The sequence below is a fragment of the Eleginops maclovinus genome, chromosome 19 (genome assembly GCF_036324505.1).
Source record: "Eleginops maclovinus isolate JMC-PN-2008 ecotype Puerto Natales chromosome 19, JC_Emac_rtc_rv5, whole genome shotgun sequence".
NCBI lineage: Eukaryota > Metazoa > Chordata > Actinopteri > Perciformes > Eleginopidae > Eleginops > Eleginops maclovinus.
The window spans coordinates 17,042,163-17,066,760 of NC_086367.1; the positions used below are offsets into that span (position 1 = coordinate 17,042,163).

A 24,598-nucleotide genomic window follows, 5' to 3' on the forward strand; every position below is an offset into this window, starting at 1 on the left:
AGCATTAATGTTGTTCTGAACATGTGTGGTTATGCTGTGGCTTTTTTTTCATCTTTGATGTTGACCGACATCCAAAAGCCACCAAAAGGTAAAAATATATGGGCACAAGCACAAGTCTTTAATCTAAATTAAGACAAGAAACCCATAGTGCTTTGAAAATGACCATTTTAAACAATTCTCATTGTATACACTAATTGATTTCAGTAGCTAAATTGGTTACGCAACACTTCAGTGCATGGGAAGGGCGGGTCACTGCAGTACAGGGTGCTCTAGGGTGCCAGATGGACATTTTGCACATGAGGGGAAACGGATTGGCTGCAAAAATGAACAGTTAAGGAGGAAAAGATGGTGGGGTATCCAGACATTGGTCTCCCATTATAAATATCCATTTCACCACAGAAGCAAAACAAGAACATTTTCTCCTTGTGCTTTTCTAAATTTAAGACAAAATGTCGGCTGTCTGGACTGTAGGATGTTATTGTTTACATGTTAACATAGTTGTGTTTTTTATATGGAGGGGGGAAAGACATTTATGAGATGCACAGGGCTTTTTCTCCACATAGGCCTATAGAAAACGGGTATGAAAGTCAAACATGTTTTACATTGTTTTTTCAGCTTGGTAGTTGGTGATTTCATACATTTATGAGGGATGCTTATAAATAGAATGTTCAACTGATGACCTGTAACCGAAAAATAATGCATTCCTGTGTTGAGGCTTTCAGAAACTGCAGGTGTGAAACCTGGCTAAAGCCAAATATATATATAGATCTCTATATCTGTGATCTGTGCAGGTAGTAATTTAAATGGGAAATGGAGGGTCTAATTGACCTTGAGGTCACAGTGAAGAAAGAGTGTAAATGACTTTTTAGCAAACAAGATAATATGCATTCACATATATATCCATTCAACTGTGAAACCGTAATACTTTTCTTTACATTAGGTTCAAATAAGATCGGAAGGAAAGAATAAGATATTGAAAAGTAAAGATGTTTGATGTGGCAAGTATATAAGAGTCGGTGGGACCATAAACATAAACCCAAATGCAAAGGTTTAAATGCTTCTTTTTTTATGTAATACCTTTAAGTCAATCTTTTCTCATAAAAATACATGAAGATATATTTTCCATACTAAGAAAGACTAAGAGGCAAATTTTCCTCAGGATTATGACAGTTTCAGATGGTATCACTAAATAAAGCATATGGGAAAGATGACTGCACAATGCTTGTCTTTGTATAATGCATCATATTTATAGTCGAAGCCACAAATTACTGTATCATGTCCCTTGTGACGCATTTTTCAGTCCCTTAGTGGTTGCCATGAGACAAGGAGAATCTTAATTTGGTAGCAATAATGGTAAGGTAGCAGAAAAACCTAAACGATTGAACTTTAATTCGCACTTTCACCAGCAAATATAATTCTATAGATATAGAAGAAGAAGTGTGGGAATAAATAGCTGAAGAGGATGATCAAAACATATCTTTTTTTAACTCCTAAGGCAACGCTCTCATTTTCATGGTTTGCTACCTTGGGGTTTGGCCGATTGCCCCAGGGAGAAATGTGTAGGGTGGCCCACTGGAGACACAGAGGGCAGAGACGGCGACCACAGACACCCACCCTGCCCTGCAGCGTGAGGCGTGGGTTACATACATCATACTGTATGCTATAGAGAGTGGTGTCACCATGTCTACAGGCAAAATATTGTTCACTGTTCCTTGTATTTCAGGGCTCAAAACTGTTTTTCTGACTGGGTATTTAGTCGAAGATAAGATATATGTAATTGTATGCATAACTGTCACTTAAGAATAATTATTATAACAGCAAAGATAGGATTTACAGGTTTAATTCCTTAACAGGTCAATTATATTAAAACAGACATGAGTCCTGTGTTTAGGGATTGTACATACATTATAAAGGGGTAGGGGTGGTCTGAAAAGTATATTATTTTGATTTTTCCTTAAGATTTCTTATCATTATTGTAGAAAATAGGTGTTTTTTTTCTTTCATATTTGAATCAAGCCATCCCTTTTGACATTTATGATGATAGTGAATGATTTAATTATGGTCCCTTAGGTGATTAAAATGTACTTTTTGGTTTTCAACCTGAAGTCACCTATAAAAAGATTTTCCTAAACACCTTAAGTGGCATAAGCTTAATGATCTGTACTGTGTATGACTAATGATTCAACTTTGGATGAGGAATGAGAGTTAATTTTCGGAAAGTTGAAAGCTTTTTGGCAACCTTGTGTGTTTACGCCTTTTTTAATCAGTGGTTTTCAGATGAAGAGCTAAGTACTTGGCCCAAATGGCCGTAGTTGTGGTCCTCCACCTGGGTTTTTTGAACCAGGAAACTTGTGTCTCGTTTCCAGGTCCAGCACCTTTCATCTTCGGACCGTTTGGATTTCTGGGAAGAGAAACAAACAGACCTGCTGCAAAATCTAAAAGTTGGGCGGAAACTGCAATCTGGCAGTGTAATTGCTTCGTTGTCCCACACCCAATCATACAAATAAACATTATCCATATGGTGAACATTTTTTAGTAGCACGAAAAGCCAGAAAACAAATAAGATTGTATCAAAGCCAATGAATCTTACTTTCAGTGGGCCTAATTAAGACTTCTGTGTTAACATCGTATTTCAGAGCATCCTGTCGCTGGTATTCAAAGAGGGGTGTTTAGTAAGTACCACAAATAACGGCTTAAAGGTCTGTCCCATGTGAAACGGACAAAATGAAAGCTTAGATAACTGGGGGGGAAGAGTGTTCTGCATGGCAGCGTCCCCGATTTCATCTATGAGATGGTGCCTTGTGATGTTAGACATCGCTGATTACAGAGTGTGTGTCATGTTAAGTTACTGTTACTGTACCCTGGGAAAGTGGAGAATGTGGGATCATTCATAATTAGACATTTAGCGCCAATCCTCGCCACAGATGAACACACCCTTCACCACAACAGATAGGCCAAAGAGTTAAAAATGTCCCAACGCGGTCTGATATCAACCGCAGGAGGTGAAAAACGCCCTCCCTCTGCTATCTAGGACTGAACTTACTATAAACTACAAAATAAAGGCATGTGGGGGCATGAATTCAAATGCTAAGCCCAAAAACGCCTAAGTGTATCTTCAAAACTGAAGCCACTGCAGCAGAAATCTTTAGTCATCTGTACTTTTGAGCAGCATAGGGCCCCGGAGCTATCATAAACTTATATATAGCAATCTAAGCTCCAATCAGAGCTCAGACAAATTAGAGGCTTATCGTGTTTTAGCATAGAATTACAATTCTATTTCTACAAGATCGATTATCTGGTAGCATTGAATGGATGATATTTCAGGGCTTTCTTTTGGTCTTTCATGAACCCAAACTACCACAGGGCGCAAAAGAATGGAACGATTCTCCACTTACGTGAAGCTGCACGACATCTCTGCACTTTGTGGTTTCATTCACCAACACATACCCATATTTTATGGTATTTCAGGAGTGCCCCGAGCATCACTTTGCATCTAAAAAAAAAATGCATGGAACAATCCCCAAAGAGCACAGCGTGTTCTCTATCCAACAAGTACGCAAGAAAAGCAAATATTTGTTCTTGAATTAAATGAATTTATGTCATATTTTCCTTCATTAATCCTCATTTTAGCCGTTGATTTGGTCCCAGTTGTGGGTGTTAACTGGTTTGAGTGGCTTCTACTGCAGATGTGAAAAAGTTGTCAGAGGTCCAAGCCCTTTTTTAAAACATCTTGTGGCTCCTCAAAAAGCTATGGAAAATTTGATAGAAAGAAGTAATGTCACTTGAGTCAATCTCCTTGGGGAATGACAAGTTTTATAGTGAACAAAACCTTAGAATATGGAGTAAGAAAGAAGCTTATCTGACCTCTGTAGCCTGATCCTGATGTTAGCTGTTGGGAACTATTGGACAATCAGAAACCATTGGTGTATAAAGAGAACTACACACTACAGTGGCAAACCTGTGTACAATGGTCCAAAACACTTACATTAGGAGCAACACCCTGCACTTTCAAAAACAATGCAAGTAAACAAACACAAAATGCGCTAAAACACAAGCAAATCAAGAAACTTGACAACACATGCGGAGCATTTCGAAAACATTCACCAATAAAGTTGGCCAACTCTCACTGGGATCTTTTAACAATAGGATGGCATGATTCCTTCCGATATTATTGCAGATCTTTATCTTTATTATTGTGCTTTCAGCTGTCATTTGCAATATATTGACAAAACACACACAATTATGAAACAGACCAACTCTGCCAACAGTGACAGTTGGCCAACTTTATAATGCTGAAAGTCAAAAAGGTAGTGTTGTTGGCCTCCAGAATCACTTTGCTCTTCTGCATCCATTGTGCTTATAAAGCAAGCACAAAAGAGTTCACTTTTAACCCTGCAACACAGCTCATCGGCACGCTCACATAAAAGACAAGTCTATAGATCTTATGATCTTACAGCATTTAAGACCTAAGGATTTAAAGGAGGATAATTACAGTGTTTGATACCAAAAAAAAGTATCTGCAGTTGTTGGATGTCTGTTCTAAAGTGTATGGCGAAATAGTATGGTATATATTATGAGAAAAAGTATTGGAAGTTAAAGAGTAAGTTGTAAGTCCACGCTTTGACTACTTTGAAAATTGGCTTCAAGCTGAGCCCAGTTCACAGGTGGTTGTAACAGGACTAAATCTCAGTGTTTGGATGTTTTAATTGCAGATTATTTGTGGTTGAGCTGCATTGTGGGTAAAGTAGGTGCCAAGTTTTGACAAGCAGTTAGAAAGTGGGGGGGAAAGCACCTCTGCTTCTGCTGCTGATTTCCTAAGAACTGCGCAATGTAAGAGGAGCAATGGGAACCAATTGCCTAAACTACCTCAGTGTGAATGTGTTCTAAAAAAGCTCCTCAACCAGCAAACCGTACAAAATCTTCACAATGACTCAGCAACAAACATGGTCAGTTTTAGGGGCAATAGTTTCTGCAGTACACTTTGAAATTAATACTTATTTATTTTTCTTTTAAACCGCTATTTTAACATAAGTAAAGGATCTAAATCCTTCTCTCACCGCTGTTTGTTCCTGCCTGCCACTGAGATACCAGCTCTTTCTATGTTTAGTGATTTGCTGAAAGATGTGTTTAGTCAGCTTTCAGCACATGTTCAAACCCTGTTGGTCCACAGCGGAGAATCAAAGAGCAGTCATCATTGTGGTGACAGCACAGTGAATCACAGAGTCCTAAAAAAAGCTCTATCCATTGTCTAAACACTTAAACCAAGTCCTAGCTATAACAGAGCACTGTGTATGCTTAACATGTTGCTTAATAAGGTAACAGAACCATGGCAACAGCCTTTATTATATGTGTGAGTAAACCAGAGCTAGTATGCGCATAAACACCCAGGGAAAGTACATAAGCATACTGTGTTCAAATCCTAACGCAAAAACTGCATTTTATGTAATTTCCAACGGCTTTCCTTTATGCACAATGAAACTTGAATGGATGTTTTTGTACCAAATACGTTATTGAACTGGTATATGTTTTCTGTCTAAGTTCTGACCTCTCAAATCCTCTATGAGAGTGTTTTTTATAAAAGTAGTATAAACAGCCTTCAGAAAGTATTCGGACTGCTTTCGACCACTTTTTCCTATCTTATTTTGCAGTCTTATTTAAATTGTTGTTTCCCTCATCAATCCACACTCAATCCCCCATATAGAGAAAGTAAAAGTCTTTTTACACCTTAATTGGAGTCCACTTGTGTTTAATTAAAAGTGGTTAGGTGTGATTTGGAAAGGCATACACCTGTATGTATAATGACTAACAGCAACAATGCATATTAGTGCAAAAACCAAGCCATACGATTGAAGGATCTGCCTGTACAGCTCAGAGATAGGATTGTGTGGCAGCATAGATCTGGGGCAGATGGTAAAAGAGGTTCCCAAGAGCACAGTGAGCTCCCTTCAGTGATTTTTTTCTGCAATAATTAAATCCACTTTTTAGCCTGCTCAAATCAGGTCTTGATGGCAGAGGTGAGTCGCACCAGAGTGTGCAATATGAGAGTCAAGAACTCTCCTAAGTGAAACACACAGGCATTTTTGGAGTTCCAAAACAGTCTTAATCATTTCTGAATGCACAGTTAATCACCAAGCATGAATAGTGGATGATGAGGGTTATGAACATGGTTCTTGCCACAGATCATTTCAGACCAACTTAAATATGAATATATCATTTATCATTAAAAACATGAATCAAAATCTTGATGTCTTTGTGGTTTAAAAAAAATACATTCCAGCTGTCTGTTTTGAGAACTTGTTACACAAAGTGTGTGTGTGCACACTTATGCGTGACTGCAGTACAAGTCTTTTTTTCTTATCCCCCCGGTGATTGCTGACATTTACAGTTTATTGCTGCATTTCATCACAGGGCAGAAAGCTTAAATTGTCTGGAGGAGCTCACCTCAGCTCTCCTGCTCTCTGCACAGACTGATTTTCACAAGCTGAAGCATATGATAAGCTCTCAGTTGATGTCAAACTGGGAGAGACTGACAGACGGAAAAAAGTATGCAGCTTTTTACTCCCAAAAACAGCATAATGTCAGGTTTTGGCACTTTTCCGACCTTTAATTTAGAGAGGGTGTTTCACAGTCACAAAACCTAAGAGAGATAATGGCTGGTGAAAGTATAGCTTACAGTTGCTGCAAGTGTACAGGCGTGGAATATAATTAGCTTAATTTCAATGAAGCAAACCACTTGTCTGTGCGGGAGAGATGGGATCAAACTGCAATCAAAAAAGGGGCTTCATGCTGTGTGAATAAAGTGAAAGTGAAGGCCTTAGAAAATAAGTGGGGAAACATCAAACTGATCTCATTTAGCTTTTAAATGTCTTATTTCGCACCGGTTAGTAAATGCAGGCAATTAACACAGACTTAACAACAGAGCAAAAGTAGAGGATAAAACTCTGTCATTAGAAATACAACGTCAAACCTTACCACAATTATATTGAATCCTTTTTAAATCCCTCATTAACCTTGACCTTAAGCTCGGGTCAAGAAAAGTTCAGTGTTTGTTCAAAATATATTTAATTTTGATTCAATCAGCATCAGTTAAAGTGCGAATCCCAATCTACTGTTGGGCCAAACTTTTGAACCATGATAAATAATATTTGTCGTTACTCAAACGTCAAATGATGATTTTAGGGATAATTATAACTGGTTTAATCAAAACTAGTAAGACTTTTTTTCTGTCCTACAAAAGGTGTATTTCTCTCAAATGTTGGTCACACATTTGTTAAATTTGTTAGTGAATTCTTCTTGTATGCAAAGGTAATCCAGGTGTGCCATATCAAAATGCTGAATTAAGAGCATGATTATTGCACCGGCCTGTGCTGGTCACAACAAAAATGACACTCTAAAACGGGCAGTTTTATCTTGAAATAAAAATGAATAGCATTTCATATAACTAGGTCTACAGAAACGCACTTTACCCATGCAGCGCAAAACACCTCCTTAAATAGTTGAATAAATTGTTTAGTGTTCCCTGTGGAATATTTGCCTCCACTTTTCAATTGCTGTGCAAAGATGCTATATTTTGTCAGGAACTGAAATTGTGCTGAGGTACAAGCCAATACAGATCATCACAAACATGGTCTGTGTGCAACATATGTGGTGAGTAAGCAGGTCACGTAAGAAATGGGATGTTTTCCAGCCTCTAGTAATTGTGTGTACAGATCCCTGCAACATGAGGCCGTTCATTGTAATGCTGCAACATGAGGTGATGTAGGAGGATGAACCGCATGATAATGGGACCCAGGATCTTGTTACTGGGTAACTGGGACTCTAAAAAAACAAACCAAAAAGGTGAACATGATACATTTTTCCTGCTTAGCATGTTAGCATTGTGAATGTTAGCAAGTGTAATGCCGTTAGCATTTAGCTCAAAGGACCACTGTTCTCAAGCAGACAACAACCTCACAGAAGAAGATCCTTTGTTTTGCAATGGAACACATTTGAGTGTCATGTAAACGTTGAATTCATCACCTCAACTAAGGAGATTATGTTTGTGGGTTTTGTTTGTCCGTTTGTGAGCATACAGAAGAAGTGTAGAATGGGGCGATGAGGAACCCATTACAACTTGATGGGATCCAAATCAAGGTGCATGCATAATTGTTATACTTATGAAGCAATATGCATTGCTATTGTTGTATCCCCGTTAATCCAACTCAGGGACACTGACATGAGTGACCTCAAAGTAACATGTACTCTACTAACTGTATTCACAAGGTTTATTTATAAACATACAAGAAAAATGCTCTGTTCATATAGGAAAAAACACTCCTTTTGGTTTCAATAAAACAAAATAACCCGTATATCTGGTGTATTGTAAAACTAATAATTTGTGGAAATAGAAACAGATGGGTTTGCATAAAAAATTAAATGTTATTCACTCAGGCGACCAAAGTGGTTACGGCCTCCTGGAAATGGCTGGTTGGCTGACTGACTGAATGAGAAGCACACAGCAGCACCGTCTGTGACTGAGGTCTGTTTCCATCTTGGGAAACATGTTTGATCAAACGTTCTGTCCCTTTAGTAGACAGCCACTTGAGAAAGCTGCTGCCATTTAAAAGCTACTGCAGGAGTTTCCAGACACAGTCTCAGTCCACCTGTCTGTCTGGCACGAGACAGGGTTTCAAGCAAAGGCTACGACCACAGTTTTATTGAACCACGAGCTGTTGCAATCTGACCAGACCAACGTAAACACACCAGCACCAGTATTAGGACTGTAAAGCTCTCTTCTTCCACCACAGGACCTCAGACTTCCACATTTGGAGATTTTGTTTGAAATACAGAACTGCAAATAGCTGAGAAAAATAGCATTGGAGACTCTTCAAAGTCTTATATGTACTATTCGTCAGAAGAAGCAGTTCACCTTGTGCCATCCAGACTCGACTGGCCACCTCCAACTCTGAGGGAGACGTATACTTACACATTTTAGATTGACTTTGAAATCAAATCCTATACCATTGGGGAAATGGTATTTACAGTAGCAGCATTATCCAGGAAAAAAAGGAGATTTTTAGTACAGGAATTATAGAAGCTCTTTGTCAGGAAATAAGGTCAGAGACCAAAAATAGTCATCAAGCCTTTCCTAAAAAGATCTTCCAGTAAGCTGTCCTTGCAGTTAAACCTATACAGAGAGAGCTCTGGGAAGTGACATTATAATTATTGTGAAGAAGAAGGGAAAGTTTTACATGCAGATCAGTTTGTTTTACAGGTCTACAGCCGTGGTCACTCAAGACATCTGCAGCGTGCCGAAATTACAGAGCACAGTGACTCACACTCTTTCTGTGTTTGAGACCACTGGACTTCACTCGGGTAACAGACAGTAAAACAGGCTCTCAGAGAAACTGTTGGATCATCAAAATAACAAACTCCTTGTTCTGCTTTGCAAAATTGGCCCTACAGACCACCTGGGAGAATTTATTATCTTTGTCATTAAATGTTGATTAACTCCAGGAAGAAAGTGAATCCATGCCTTTTAAACACAAAGACAACTTCCAGCCCCCCCAAGAAAATACTCTTTCTGACTTTAACTTCTATAATCACATTTCCATAGCTTTCATCTATGTAATGCAGCTGAGTGGCATACATCATTTAACAAAACCCAGACAGGATTCAGCTCATTAGACGCCTCCACCTTATGAGTGAATGCAAATGTAAAAAGATAGACGATCACGAATGTGCACAGTTTCTGTACAACATCCTAAACACTGGAGTTAGCTTCTAAAAACAGGAGGGAGTTTAACAGCTCATTTCATATAAACGCAGGTCTAATAGCTTCTTTAAAGATGTGCTCAGTCATGACTTTTCTTTGTGAAAAAGATTTATATCACCTGTAATTTCACAGCTTCTACAGAACTGTGAATACAAGATTTCATTCAGTGCGGTCCTGTTACATTTCTGAGTAAACGTCCACTAAACACGGCACAGCCAAATTTAGCCTGAGAGCTTTTTTACACTTTGACTTCAGATTTGTTTTGTCTAAATGTCAGGGACAGACTCAGATGACCTGTGGTTAGACATGTTTAATGCTCCATGGTTTTTCTTTACAGTGGGTGTTCAAAAGATACACTAAAGGCAAAAAATACCCAGCACACATGCTGCATAACACACTTATCCAGGTCCACAATCACTGGCCATGTGAGGCTCTTAACAAACTCACAACACAAGTGTTTTGCATTCAGAATCCACCTTTTGGCGATTCAAAACAGCCTGCAAATATGAAGTCTGGTTCTCTGAGCCTCTTAAACAAACACAACATCAAGCCAGATACCAACAACCAAACCAGATGGACTGAAACTTCACTTTGTGCGTTCTCATCACAATTTATTCTGGGATGTTCTTGTGTCTGTGGATTACCAATAACAAACTCCAAAACATCTGCATCGCAACCACTCGTCGGTGTGGGATTGTTTTTTTCTAAATGTCTTGTGATGGAGAGCCAAACACATGTAGACTTTGTATCTGTGTGACATCTGATTTTAATTGGCAAACCAACTGCATATTTGCCGTTTCTATAATACTTGAATTTGAACAATGTCTTACATATCATACATGGATGTTTGTACTGTTTAAGAGGAGGGGCTTCATGTATCATGTATTTTGTGTAACCCATTTGTATTTCTTAATGTCTTAACTGTTATGCTTTCTGTTCTGTCGTGAAGCTGAAGCCAAAAACAACTAAATGAGAGCAATGACAGTAAACAAAAACAGTAAAGTTGTGAGCTGAACTCTGAGCTGAGGAGAACCCAACAGGGCGTTGTACGTTCCCTGCTGCTTTGTATGTCTTTAATTGAAGGAACTGATAGAAACTACCCATCGAAGATAAATAACTTTCAATCCATTATTTCTAATGTCAGCTGCAGACCTTGCAACTCTCCAGAGGATCAGCAGGTGATGTTGTTGGTCGAGAGTACACAGGATGACATTGTTTGTGTATGTTACATAACGTGGAGTAATTCCCATTTAGACTCAGTAAGGTCCACTGTTCCTGGCTCCGGACAGAGCATCAGCCCACACAGTGTCCATCAGCCAGCAAAACAAACTTCCAAACCGCACCGGATCGAGACTGGACCCCAACATTGTTCAGGACATACTGTACGTTAAACTGCAGCTAACTTCCTGTGGTCATGTCTGTACACACACACAGCATGAGCAGAGATATGTGAATTCTGTGGGCACTAACAAACCGTTTAGCTCCGACACTTATTTTGAGGCAGACACGGCTTGAACAAAATACAGTGTAAAGAAACAACACTTGTTTGGTCTCTCCGCAAGTCATTATGGTGCAGAGCTAACTATCTGCTCCAGAAGATGAGGTGACATTTGTGTTGTATAAACATTGTTACTTGGATGTCACCCTGTGTCTAGGCATAGAAAGCGCCATTTCCCCCTAAGCAACATGCCAAAGTCAAATGTAATTATGAACTGACAAGTCAAATATAAATCCACCTCTTTACTCTGCACTCGGAGAGCTGGGCGTTCTCCCGTCTTTCACGAAGCCTTCACACACACACACCGACAGGTTTTTTTAGCATTTGTTGTGAAATGGCTGACGCTGCTGGATACAGACAGTCAAACCTGAAATTTACGCAGGCTTGATGTAGCGGATTAGTCATTATCCTTAAATACAGGACTCCGCCACCTACACTTAAGTGCTGAAAATCCCATTAAGATGGTTTTATTTAACTTTGATATCTTAAAATGATCCCACAATAAGCACTTTGTCTTCTGTTTGATGGGGATTTTTTGTTCTCCTTTGAAGAGATTTGTAACAAGGCCATTCCAGAGAATAGTGGAAAGTTATCGTGTCATAAATAAAAAGCGGAGATGCTAAACTAAACAAGAATCAAAAGGATATCTGTATTGTTCTGACCTTTTTACCTCTGTAGAACATTGTGCTGTTTTGCATCACTGTGACCTCATAATTTGTCTGAGTGCAGAGTAGCTCTAGCAAAATGAATGTTTGGCTGCTTCAACTCAGATTTTCTCAGCTAAAGAAAGACTAGAAATGTTGCTTAAAACCAGCAGCTGAGTCAGACCTTTCCAGAAATAAACGTGAGCCATTGAAACAGAAACAATCAAATCTAACAGTTGAGAAAAATCAACACGTACTGAACACTCAAAAATGATCTGTTTCATTTTGAAAAGTCAGCTTTTTTTTATTTTAATAAAGCGTATGAACTGTTTCCATACGCTTTATTAAAACACAGCTACCTAGCTAAATAATTGTAGCTACGATATAAGATTTGAAATGTCGAGGTATTGAAATGCAATTTGAAAGCCAAATAAGCTAAGACTTAACTTCACCTTTATTTTACATTTACACCTGAGACATGATGAAGGACATACAACCACCGCTTTCCCATCCATCCCCACTATTTTTCAGGATCTCGGGGGATTCAAACGTGACCTCCCGAAGGTAACCACCACTGCCATTTTTCAGTTACTTTTACACTTCCGGCTCTTTTTGGGTGCATGTTTGTTTTCAGGACCCTGTAATTTCCCCACCAATCACTCACAAGGGCCCCCGTCAAGTCTGCCATTCATAAAGTTTAAAGTAGCTTTTAGTGGTCCGTGGAGTTTATTGAAACATTAAATTTGTATCCCAGTCGTGATGGGGTATCTTTAGCCATTGCTTGACTCACGTGCTCAGCCGGGTCCCCTTACATCAACCACCAATTATGTTCTCCTCTTGGGTGTGGGTTGAGCCTCGGTCGGCATGGCGAAGAAACCAGAAACAGCAATTCCTAGGCAGTAGAGCGAAATAAAACAGACAAAATACGAAAATGTTCCTTTTAAACACTGTTATCATTGCAGAGTACAAGCACAAACATCCCAAACATTGCCAGTAAGAGCAGCCAGCAGTACTCCCTGGGGAACTTAGATAAATGCACAGATTTGTATTATATGCGGATGAGGCCTTAACAACAAGCAGGACCTCACAATGCCAGATTCTGTCCTCTGTAGAGGTCAAAGAAAATGTGCCCTGTCAGAACTTCTGAAGCTTATTTTTAAGTTTCAATCTATTTCTGTAGAGGATGATCAAACAAAACCTTTTGTTGTCCTTCTAAACAGGCACCAGTGGTTGCTATTCTACAAGTAATACCACAGTGTGCTAATACTGCATCCTAATGAACAGTACATGTATTATATAGGTACAGTACAGTGTACACTACGTATTATGTAGGGCATATACTAAAAGTACCAAGTATGCATTATGCAGAATACCCATTTCAGAATATAATATTACATTATTGGATTGCAATTATGATGCATCCTTCCTTTAATGTTTGAGAAGGTAAAGGTGATGCAGGTTTTACTTTATGTACTGCTGGAAGGGCTAAGATGATCTGCTTGAGTCTCAATTTGATACTATCACAACACTTGGGAGCCGATATGATATCCATTGCAATTTTTAAGTATTCTGTATCTACAGTTTTCGCTGAAGTACACAGTTTGTATATATATATTTGTTGTAGCGCCTTTAGCTTTGATTACGGCACGCATACACTGTGGCATCGTTTCCACAAGCTTCTGCAATGTCGCAACATTTATTTCTGTCTTGCATTAATTTTTCGCCAAGATCTTGTATTGATGACGGGAGATTTGGACCACTGCGCAAAGTGTTCTCCAGCACATCCCAAAGATTCTCAATCGTGTTCAGGTCTGGACTCTGTGGTGGCCAATCCATGTGTGAAAGTGATGTCTCATGCTCCCTGAACCACTCTTTCACAATTTGAGCCCGATGGATCCTGGCATTGTCATCTTGGAACATGTCCGTGCCATCAGGGAAGAAGAAATCCATTGATGGAATAACCTGGTCATTCAGTATATTCAGGTGGTCAGCTGACCTCATTCTTTGGGCACATAACGTTGCTGAAGCTAGACCAGATCAACTGCAGGAACCCCATATCATAGCACTGCCTCCACAGGCTTGTACAGTACTCACTAGGCATGATGGGTGCATCACTCTTTCTTACCCTGATGCGCCCATCATTCTGGAACAGGGTAAATCTGGACTCATCAGACCACATGACCTTCTTCCATTGCTCCAGAGTCCAATCTTTACGCTCCCTAGCAAATTGAAGCCGTTTTTTCCGATTACCCACACTGACTGAAGTGGTTTTCTTACGGCTACACAGCTGTTTAGTCCCAATCCCTTGAGTTCCCTTCGCATTCTGCGTGTGGAAATGCTCTTAGGTTCACTATTAAACATAGCCATGAGTTCTACTGTGGTTTTTCTACCATTTGCTTTCACCAAACGTTTAAGTGATCGCCGATCACGATCATTCAAGATTTCTTTCCGACCACATTCCTTCCTGGAAGATGATGTTTCTCCACTGTCCTTCCGGATTTTAAAAATGCGTTGGACAGTTCTTAACCCGATTTCAGTAGTTTCAGCAATCTCCTTCGATGCTTTCTCTGCTTGATGCATGCCAATAATTTGACCCTTCTGAAACAGATTAACATCTTTTCCACGACCCAACGATATGTCCTTCGACATGACTGTTTAACAAATGAGAAGCTACTCACTGCATCAGTTAGGGTAAAATAACTTGTTGCCAGCTGAAACATAATCACCTCTGCAGTAATTGTCCAATGGGAGGCTCTTACCTACTGTGTTTGCTTAGTTAAATCCAGGCAGTGACCTTTTTTTTGGCCGGGCAGTGTATTATTTATTATATATATATATATATTTATATTTTATTGCATAAATATTTGATCTTATATATATTACACTATGGGAAAATCATACAATTCTAGAAACCTTTACTTGGAACGATTTATTCTAAATGATACTATAAATGTTTAGATTTTTAAGCATATTGTAGTTCGAAAGTCAAATTTACCAGTCATTCTGAGAAACAAAATATGTTCAATTATACCTCAGGTTTTCCAACATATAGCTTTATTGTGCATAGGGTTAGGGTTGGCAAATTACCTGAAATTTGATTCATTTAATGCAGTCAAAAGTATAATATTTGCCTCTTCATTTATTTGTAAGTATAAACAAACAAAAGCAAGACTCTTATATACTTCTATTGAAATATATTACTTGAGTAAATGTACTTAGTTACTTTCAACTTTAACAAAAAAATCACATAAAACTACATTTGAAATCTGTGATCCTGAAACAACTGACTGTGCAGTTTTGTGTACTTTCAGTGACTTTGGGTGCGGCATGTTCATGATAAGCCATTTTCTTATTTTTCTAAATGCTGTAAATGTGTTTTATGTCAGATCAAGTATATGAAGTGAAATGAAACTGTAAGCGTGTTTTACAGTGAGGGTCTGTCCACAATATAAGAGCACAGCGACGTCACCGCCCAAAGCTCGAAGGCTGTTAACCTAATTCCTAATGGTTATTACAATAAAGCCTGCCGCCCACATCAAGCTGCTGCGGTGCAGTAATGACTTACGCAGAGAGCGAGAGCTCTGCCATGCACTTTCACAGCCTTCAATTTTTGCCACTATAAGAACAAGGACAGAGTCCTTTAGAATGTGTGCAGCGGCTTGTTTACCAAATAAAAGAATGCTTAAAGGTTATAAACAACATCAAAATTACAATGTTAATTCAAATCTTCCTCAAGCCAAAGTATACTCTGGTTCCAAAGCTCAGCACAAATGGTTCTGCCTCTTCTCAGAAGCACATGCAGATTGTTGCTATGCAGTAATAAATGATTGTTTTCAGAACATTGGAATAAAAACGTAAAAGCTCTTCTGCAGTGGTTAAGTGTTTGAATAAACTGAAATTAACTTAAATTAAAAACGTATAAAACCCTAACTCCACCCTCTCTTGCTCTGTCATTTCATCTAAATTTGACTACAACTGGCATGGCTGAGCTTCCTTTTGGAGAATAAGCATCCAGAGATTTTTTTATAATCTAGTTTACTAAAAGAGGTTTAAACTAGTGGCACAGGGAAAATATTGAGCAGCAGTCACTAGCAATTTTCTAGGAAGAAACCTCAGCTTTAGCAAAGTACCAAAAAAGGAAAAACCTGATTTTGATCAGTTGGTAAAGCAAGACATGTGCAATAAAAAAGATTATGACTCTCATTTATGATCTTGACACAAAAGTGATGCCCCTTGTCCTTGAATTGCACGTGAAGAACATTTAAAGTGAATTTTCTTTAACATCATACAGCCTCAGGTAGACAGTCTGCACCGTTGCTTTGAGCCTTGGCTCCTGTCTAATTTTTTTGCAGAATATCAAACATTTGGAAATGAACATCACAAATTATGTTAGGTTTTATTTGACAGGAAAAGCAAACTTAAACAATGCTTGCCAGAAATGATTAAGTGCCATACACCAGCGAAGGTAGCACTTTGGAAAATTGCAGATAATTTGGTCTAATTGACCGAAAAAAAGGGGGTTCAAACAAGTTCCATGTGGTACAATATTTAATAATACCCTCGGGGAAAGACGCCTGTCAGTCACGTGTTGCCTCAAATAGAAACTTTGTGAAGGCCTCAATCAGGCAACGGGCCATCACCATTTTTGCTACACGGTGTCAGCAATATGTACTCTCTGTATATACATTATAAGAACCCAGGAAGAGAAGGTTCCATAAATGGTCTTGTGTTCAGGAAGATTCTGGGATGGGACACAGAGTCGGCCACCTTCACATCATTCATGGCTACTTGTGTGTTTCAGAACATGTGATTATTTGGGTGTATGCATTTCCTATGTGGCCAGGCTGAAATTGAGAAATTACAGTTGGAGGATCTCAAAGTAAGCAAGGCAAGGTGGAGGGTGAGGGAGGATAATACTGGGGGATGAAGTTCTGATTGAGGAAATACAACATCATGACAGAAACTAGCTGTAATTGTAGGAATAGGCCTGAAACCTCTGATGATGTATATGCACTGAGGGGTCCAAAAATAACAGTGACCACAGAGCCATGGCCCCTTCCCTGCAGCAGTGTCACTCCATTGAGAGTTGCAGTACAACAGTAAAACCTGCCCTCTGGTGTCCAAACACCAACACTGCACGAGGGCTGCCGCACACTGGACTGCATTCAAAAGACTGCTCAGAAACAAGACTAAATGTCTTTTCCATTTGCTCCTTATATAGTTTTATTAGCTGTTTTGAGGGTGAAACACTTACAAAAATACACAACTTAAGAATAAGTGTTCTCCCTAAAATAGAGACTGAAATCAAGGCCACTCTGTCCATTAGCCACAATGACAAGCTGACCAAATAATACCCAGGAAATGTACATCAATAGATATATGGAAAAACTATATATGTAAATGCTCCAAATGATACTTCAGGAATAAACATAAATATTTTCATTCAATCTAAGATGACTTCAATGTTTAGTATCTTTAGTGGCACTGTGGACCATCTTTCCGCACCATTTCCGTTGTTTACCTTATCATGGCAGACATGGAGATGCCCAGACAGTCAGGAAAGGTAAAGGCTTGTCTGTGGCAGCAGGCTGGACAAGATGTACATTTGCAGATGAGTCTGCTACTGTATATTCTCAATGCAAGCTTTGTGAAGCCACACAGGTGCCACTCTAATCTGGTGTTGTTTTTGCATTTTGACTATTTTAAGAGGTTGTCATATCTAAACAGGATGTCTTATAAGCCCTTAAAAATATAAATAAGTCCTGAAGAAATAAAATACAATTTTTCTTGAAACACTCACATTTCAGGGTGTCATTCCATGTTGTGTATATCTCCTTCAAAGTGTGTGCTTTGTTGTTTTATGTGTTTTTCTATGTTTATGAAATTATTGTGCTTTGATTACTTTCTAGTTCCGAGGAAGACTGAAATAAGTGATAATCATGTGTCTGGATATTCAAGACATGGAGGCACCCTGATGTGACATGCCCGCTTTGGGCAGATCTGTCTGCTAATTACAGCCTAGCTCTGAGGAGGGAGGTACTTGCATGGTGGGGGCCTTTTTTTGTAATGATGCGAGGAGTAGATATAGTATAAATACCGACATCATTGTACTGGAAAGCAGCATATCCTCAGTTGTGCTCCTACCCTCAGGATATACAGCAGTACCAGGAGCCCTCTGGTGCTGAAGAAATAGATTTTTCCCTCATTGGATGCTGGTACGTGTGTTTTCCCTTCTTCTCTAAACTTCTCTGTATCTGGAGAAGCCTTGTCAACTTTGAGGCTTTGACTAGGCCTTGAGTATGTTCCTATGGCAGGGAGGCAGATATTGGCTGGCTTTGAGCATCCTCTGTGATTTTTTAAAGAGTCCTTCAAGAACTCTGCCTGAAACACAAACTAATGTACACCATTTTACTCATACTTATCCTATCTTAATGGTGTCCATGGTGTTTCTGTAAAGATGTTCAGTCTGTGTACTTAGCTAAGAAAGTTTTAAACCTCTGTAAAATAACTCAAAACTAGAAAGAAAGTTTGCTCACATTTTGTGCTTTGAGAGTTTTTGTGCTTAATTTTTCCTTTTTTATCCCATGCAGATCTCACTTTGCAAGATGGACATAAGAGTAGCAAGCATCTTCCTCCTCATGGTGGCTCTTACAGCTGCCCATGGTGAACGCTATGTGGTGAAGAAATTGGTGAAGGCCGCCCCTCAGTACCAGCCCTACTCTGTGAAGAGCCAAAGTAAGAAAACCCCAGTCTCCTGCTCTCTATGCAATAAGTGTTTGACAGTACACAATGCTAGCATTTCTCCTGATTTTGTGTAGTTTATCCTTCTAAAAGTTGCCTCTCTAGTCTGGTGTTCTTCTCTAAAGTCTACATTAACTTAAACAACATTTCAAGCCTTACCTGTACATCTTCAGCTTGCAATTGTGCATCTTTGGTGTAGAAAATAGGAGCTGCACAGAACGATGCTAGCCACAGCCGGCTGCACTTCGCTTTGAAAAGTAAACTCCACCTTGATCTGAAACTGCTCTGTCCTCTGATTGGCTGCAGCAGTGCTCATGCCTCTCCAATCACAACGCACATTCAGATCTAAGATTTGAATAACAAGGCTTATTTACTCAGTGCAGACCTTTGCAGTTTATATTGCACCTAACGCTGTGTTCTTAGAGGATTTTGGTAGTTTTGTTCAGTTCATGCAGTTACACATTTCTCATTTTGAGAACTTTTTTTGAGACTGCCTTAGAACATTGCATGATCATTAATATAGCTGAAGTACTTATGTTTTCCAGGGCATATGTCTATAAGACTACGTTTCAATACATTAAGCCTGCAAGATTTAACACGTTTCTCATTTTAGTTATTTCAGCTGTTGATGTTGAATTTTCATCAATGCACATTTCAGCTGATTTCATCAAAACCTTATTTTGCTTTTCCAAAGATAATTTATATATCAAGTATATTCAGGGATTTACTGCACTTTAAAAATCCTAATTATGGTGTGGTCTTGAATGTTGGCGATAAAAAACAACATAAAATATGAAATGTTACTTTTGCGTGAATCAATATACTATTTTTATTTGACCAAGTAGCTGTTAGTGAATTATTTTTAGTTTGATACTGGCAATTACAGTTCAGTCACCCAGCTGTGTGGTTTGTTTGGGTGTGCCTTCCTCACACAGAAGTAGAAACATCTGTTTGGTTTCATCCAAACTCAGCTACAGTTTGCCGGGGAGAGAGCCTTTGATACTCAAACACATGTTACCACATTAAGGCAGCAAATAAAAAAGGCTCCCTCTCATTTAAACCTTACTGTTTGACAAACAAGTCCCAATCTGTCTCTTAAAGCAAATAGTAAAATAACTAATTAACACATCATTTAAAACCAATTATAAAATATCATTAAGAAAGTAGAGACAGATATCTACATTTATTATGAACGATTTGCAAGTTTATAATTTATAGAAAACAAAACTGAGACATGCAGTCAAACCTCTCAACTACAAAATTAACTAGAACTACAACTCAAAGGTTTTCTAGGAGAAATAACCTCTCAGATATAATTTACTGAATTCGGAACAAGATACTACTTATACTTCATACTCACACACACTCAGAGCTGAGAGCTGGCCACTACATCCATGTTTCTGTACTTTTTGTTATCTTCCCCTGTTTTCTAAGATATTATTTTTTAAATGATGCACAGACTATAAGCGTATACAGTATTTCCAGAACAATGTCATTAAACTCTTAAAGTATTGTTTGGAGTTGTAACTGTAAATTGTATTTTACTGTGACTGCTTTTTGTTCTGCTTTTTGTTGGTACTGATTATGGACTGTTTCATTCTTCACTGTTTTCATTCTTCAGTGGCAGGTGAGCCTGGTGCTCCAGGTGAGCCCGGCCCTGAGGGACCTGCTGGCCCTCCTGGCCCCCAAGGTGAGAGTGCTGTGGGTCTTCCTGGACCCCAAGGACCTGCTGGAGCCCCTGGAGCTCCTGGTCGCTCTATCGCTGGCAAACCTGGTTCCGCAGGTGGACCTGGAAAACCCGGAAGCCACGGACTTCCTGGTGAGAAGGGAGACACCGGAGCCCCTGGCGCTCAAGGACCAAGGGGAGCCCCTGGATCCTCTGGAATGCCTGGACCTGCTGGCCTCTCTGCTACTGGCAAGCCTGGACCTTCAGGTCTTCCCGGACCAATGGGACACAGAGGAGAGTCTGGTCTGAAAGGACATCCAGGTGTACCTGGACTGCCAGGTGCTAAAGGTGATAGAGGGATAGGAGTCCAAGGACCTCAGGGTGAGACAGGGCCTGAAGGACCTGGGGGCGCACCTGGACAACCAGGTGAGGCCGGAGTTGGAAAGCCAGGAAAGAATGGTATGCCCGGTGAGCCAGGAAAGTCAGGTAGCTCAGGTAGAGATGGTGCCGCAGGTCCCATGGGACCACAGGGACCCAAGGGACACACTGGTGCCCCAGGTGTAGGTATGCCAGGTAAATCAGGTGATAATGGTGCCCCAGGTATGCCTGGTGCAGTTGGCCCTAAAGGCCACCAGGGACCTGCTGGAGCAACTGGTGCCCCTGGAGTCCCCGGATATGGAAAGCCAGGAGCTAATGGAGAGAAGGGAGAGAGGGGATTTACAGGTGCCTCCGGGTCCACAGGTGCCAAGGGTGAGCAAGGTCCAACAGGATATACTGGTGCTACTGGTTCTACTGGGCCAATTGGTCCCGTTGGACCTCAGGGTCCTACAGGTTTCACAGGTGAGCCTGGCGCTGTTGGCAGCAAAGGTGACACAGGTGCAACTGGAGCTCAGGGAATGAAGGGACACAAGGGAGATCAGGGAGCACAGGGCTTTGCAGGCAAGCAGGGTTATCCAGGTGCAGCCGGTCCTCCTGGACCCAGAGGAGCCTCTGGAGCCACAGGTGACAAAGGTCATACAGGTGCCCCAGGTACCCCAGGTTCCCCTGGTATTCCAGGCCCTGCTGGACCCAAAGGTCATCCCGGTCGTGCTGGTGAGTCAGGTCCCTCTGGTTCTGATGGTGCTACAGGTGCCAGAGGACCTAGTGGTCCTCAGGGTCCTTCTGGTGCTCCTGGTCTTAAGGGACACCCAGGTCTGCCTGGTCCTTCTGGCCCTGCAGGTTTGGCTGCTAAGGGTATCCCTGGAGCTCAGGGTTCCCCAGGTATGCCCGGTGACAATGGTGTTGATGGAGAGCCTGGCCCTGCTGGTCCCGCTGGTCCTCCTGGTCCCCCTGGTGAGGTTGTGTTTGAGAAAGGCATGGGAATGGGTGAGATTATGGTCAAGTCCCCCATGTCTGCTTTCACTGCATCTCTGATCACCCCATACCCTGCTTCTGGCAGCCCTATCAAGTTTGACCAGATTGTGTACAATGCTGAGAACCACTATGACCCTGAGTCTGGCATTTTCACTTGCCAAGTTCCTGGAGTTTACTATTTCTCCTACAACATCCATGTTAATGGAGCTCATGCTCTGGTGGGTCTGTACAAGAACGGCCAGCCTGTTATGTTCTCTTATGATGAATACAACAAGGGCTTCCTGGACCAGATGTCCGGTAGTGCTGTCCTCTTGCTCGATCAGCAGGACACAGTCTACCTCCAGATCCCCGATGAGGAGGCCAATGGTGTCTTTGCCGCCGACAATGTCCACTGCTCTTTCTCTGGGTTCCTCATTGCTTCAACGTGATACGTTGATTTAATAATTCCCAAAATCCAACCAACTTCATTTGCGATCTATTTCTCAAACTAAAGTAAACTCCCTGTTAAAAAAAATCTCAACCAAACAGGCAGGTAGTTCACCCTTCTTTGAGGAATAGTTGCATCTCAACTTGAAAACTACAAAAAAAAATAGGTGCATAGAAGGAGGAAAACTAATTTATGAAAACAGGTGATCAGGGATGGGAGGAAGCAATCCACAAAGTTACCAGAGAGCTTTTGAAATGGAGACAGCATGTGAAATGGAGGCGTTACAAATGTGTTGTGTCCTGACTTTTCTTTTTCCACTCTTTTCCTTTAATACTGGTGATCCCTTATTTACTGTTTGTCTGTTTTTTTCTTTTTGTACCTTCTTGTTTTTGTTTGTGTGACCAAAAATCTTAAAAGTAAACAAATACTTTCTGTGTAACATGTTGACATGTAACTCTTATCCTTGTATGTGACTTGAATATTGTGAAATGGTAATGGTCAAATTGACCGTTATAATGAAATATGTCACCAGAATACTGTCAGACAAACACAACTACCAGCAACATCGTTATATCCCTGAACATGCATTATGTCGTGTAAAGCATGATGACCTAAATAAAAGTTGTCTAAACCAATGTTTTGTCTCAAGAGCACTTTTTCAAATACTGATTTATTTTACTAAGCATTTCTTAAAAACACACTTGAAAGTAGGCTCCATATAAGACAATGATATTGTAAACTAAATATTCTGTCAAGAAAAATAATTCCAGGTAAAACCAGGCTCAGGTGAACCAAGTAATTCATCTGTAAAGAAAAGTTCACCTTCTGCCTAAAGCATTGGGGTCAAAGGTCAACCTCAGAGTAATTGCCCTTTAGGCTGGTACAGTAGGGGTTCAGTTTCTTTATCAAGAAAACTTTAGCAGGGATAGATGTTTTCTGTTGTAAAATGTGTCCAAATTAAATAAGGCCTGTGTGCTTACTTTTCCATCTGGCTAACGCTTATGTTAGCACTGAGGTGCAAACTAAGATAAAAACATGCCTATTAGCCTTCATGTACAGCCCTGAATTAAGTATATATTATCTAGTTTCCAAACTCAAAAAAAGCATATCCACACGGAAAAAGCACAGCATTGAATAGGATATACTGAATAGAACATACTGAACTTTACTTTTCTGACCCCTTAAGAAGTAAGTAAAAGTAAAAACACACCAACTTCAACAAAAGTTTTTGTAAAAGTATTATAATCTGAAGTATCATCGATACAAAAAACAGAATACACTTTTATCGTTACTGATGTATGGCTTATAATGTAATATGCTTTTATGTTCACTCTGGATTCCAGAAAAGGAAATAGCCTATTGCAATTAAATGTAGCTGAGGTCAAAAGTCTTATATCTTAGACAAAAGATGAAACTTTAGCAAGGCCTATGTTTTGTATGTGGATTCTGCAAAGTAACCAGTTCTTTAATCTGTAAAATAAATGATGAGTAAAACAATTCTTCCATTTGAAATGTAATGGAGTAGAAGTATGAAACATATAATACAAACATCTATAAAATACATATAATTAAGAACATCACACAACTGGTCTGGTCTTGAAATTAGAAGTATGAGTATCATAAAGTATGAATTTCCCCCCAACAATGACTACTGGTTGCCTTCTCGCCATCCAAGGTTTACAAAAGCTACTCTAACGTGCAAGTCTTAATATGGGTGTGCTGAAAATACTTAGCATGTGGGATGAGGTAGGGATGGTCCTCTGGCAGGGCATCAGGTGTTTGATCTTCCCAATAGAGAGAGCAAGGCAGTGGTTAGGTGAGGGGCCCCGAGGCACAGTAAAGAGAGGAAGCTGGTTGTAGGAAACCACTTGGGAGTGCCATCTTAGGGGACTGCCATTCATAGGCGGTCTGCGGTTGTTGCATGAGGTTGGACCGACAGGAACACAGATGGAGCACTGCGTCTGCTCAACTCCACAAGCAACACTCAAAGGAATCATTTTCACTTTGAAATATGTTGTAGCAGGCTCACCTGTCCTGTATTAACTTTTACATAGTGTAAACTCTTGTTTTCCCATTTTCTTGGAATATTTAAGACAAGAAGGGAGAACCCTGAGGAAAATAGAGTTGTGTGGCATGATGGGATACTGTGAGGCACAGGGAGGCCCAAAATGGGTAGTAAATCCCTCAACAACCTGACCAAAATATACACACAGACCAGGATGCAGAAATAGAAATATTATGTGTAAAACACACCCTTCTTGTGGCAGCCAAAGTTGCAGTACACTGGGTTACACTGGGTGCAAAGGAAATAGAGGGTTTGAAAATGAGTGTGGTACAGATGTGGGTGTCTAAAAACACCCTGGAGAAGTTTACAGTTTATACTCTTGAAATGATTCAGGTTTTTTTTATGGTGTTTGCTAAAGGCAATTTCAACATGTCAATGGTAGGCGCATGCATCACTGGGGTATGCGCTGGAATTGTAGATACTAAAAATTGTAGACATCATAAAAATGTT

At 40.0% G+C, this 24,598-nt stretch overlaps 1 protein-coding gene and 1 long non-coding RNA gene across 2 annotated transcripts; one reads left to right on the forward strand and one right to left on the reverse strand.

Annotated features, from left to right (window-relative positions):
* Positions 1 to 1,322: 1,322 nt before the first annotated feature.
* LOC134881977 (uncharacterized) lies at positions 1,323 to 18,923 on the reverse strand. Its single transcript, XR_010168104.1, has 3 exons — positions 18,797 to 18,923; positions 12,687 to 12,788; positions 1,323 to 2,401 (listed from the first exon to the last, which is right to left on the reverse strand). It is a non-coding gene; the product is annotated as an uncharacterized LOC134881977 (long non-coding RNA).
* On the forward strand, positions 17,998 to 22,718 carry col10a1a (collagen, type X, alpha 1a). Its single transcript, XM_063909600.1, has 3 exons — positions 17,998 to 18,111; positions 18,487 to 18,631; positions 20,259 to 22,718. The coding sequence occupies exons 1-3, from the start codon at positions 18,106 to 18,108 to the stop codon at positions 22,082 to 22,084; spliced, it is 1,977 nt and encodes a 658-aa protein (XP_063765670.1). The 5' UTR covers positions 17,998 to 18,105; the 3' UTR covers positions 22,085 to 22,718.
* Positions 22,719 to 24,598: the final 1,880 nt, after the last annotated feature.

Excerpts from the sequence above, each read along its gene's own strand:
- col10a1a (XM_063909600.1), top strand. Across the intron at positions 18,632-20,258 it reads CTACTCTGTGAAGAGCCAAA|TGGCAGGTGAGCCTGGTGCT; the intron begins GTAAGAAAACCC and ends TTCATTCTTCAG.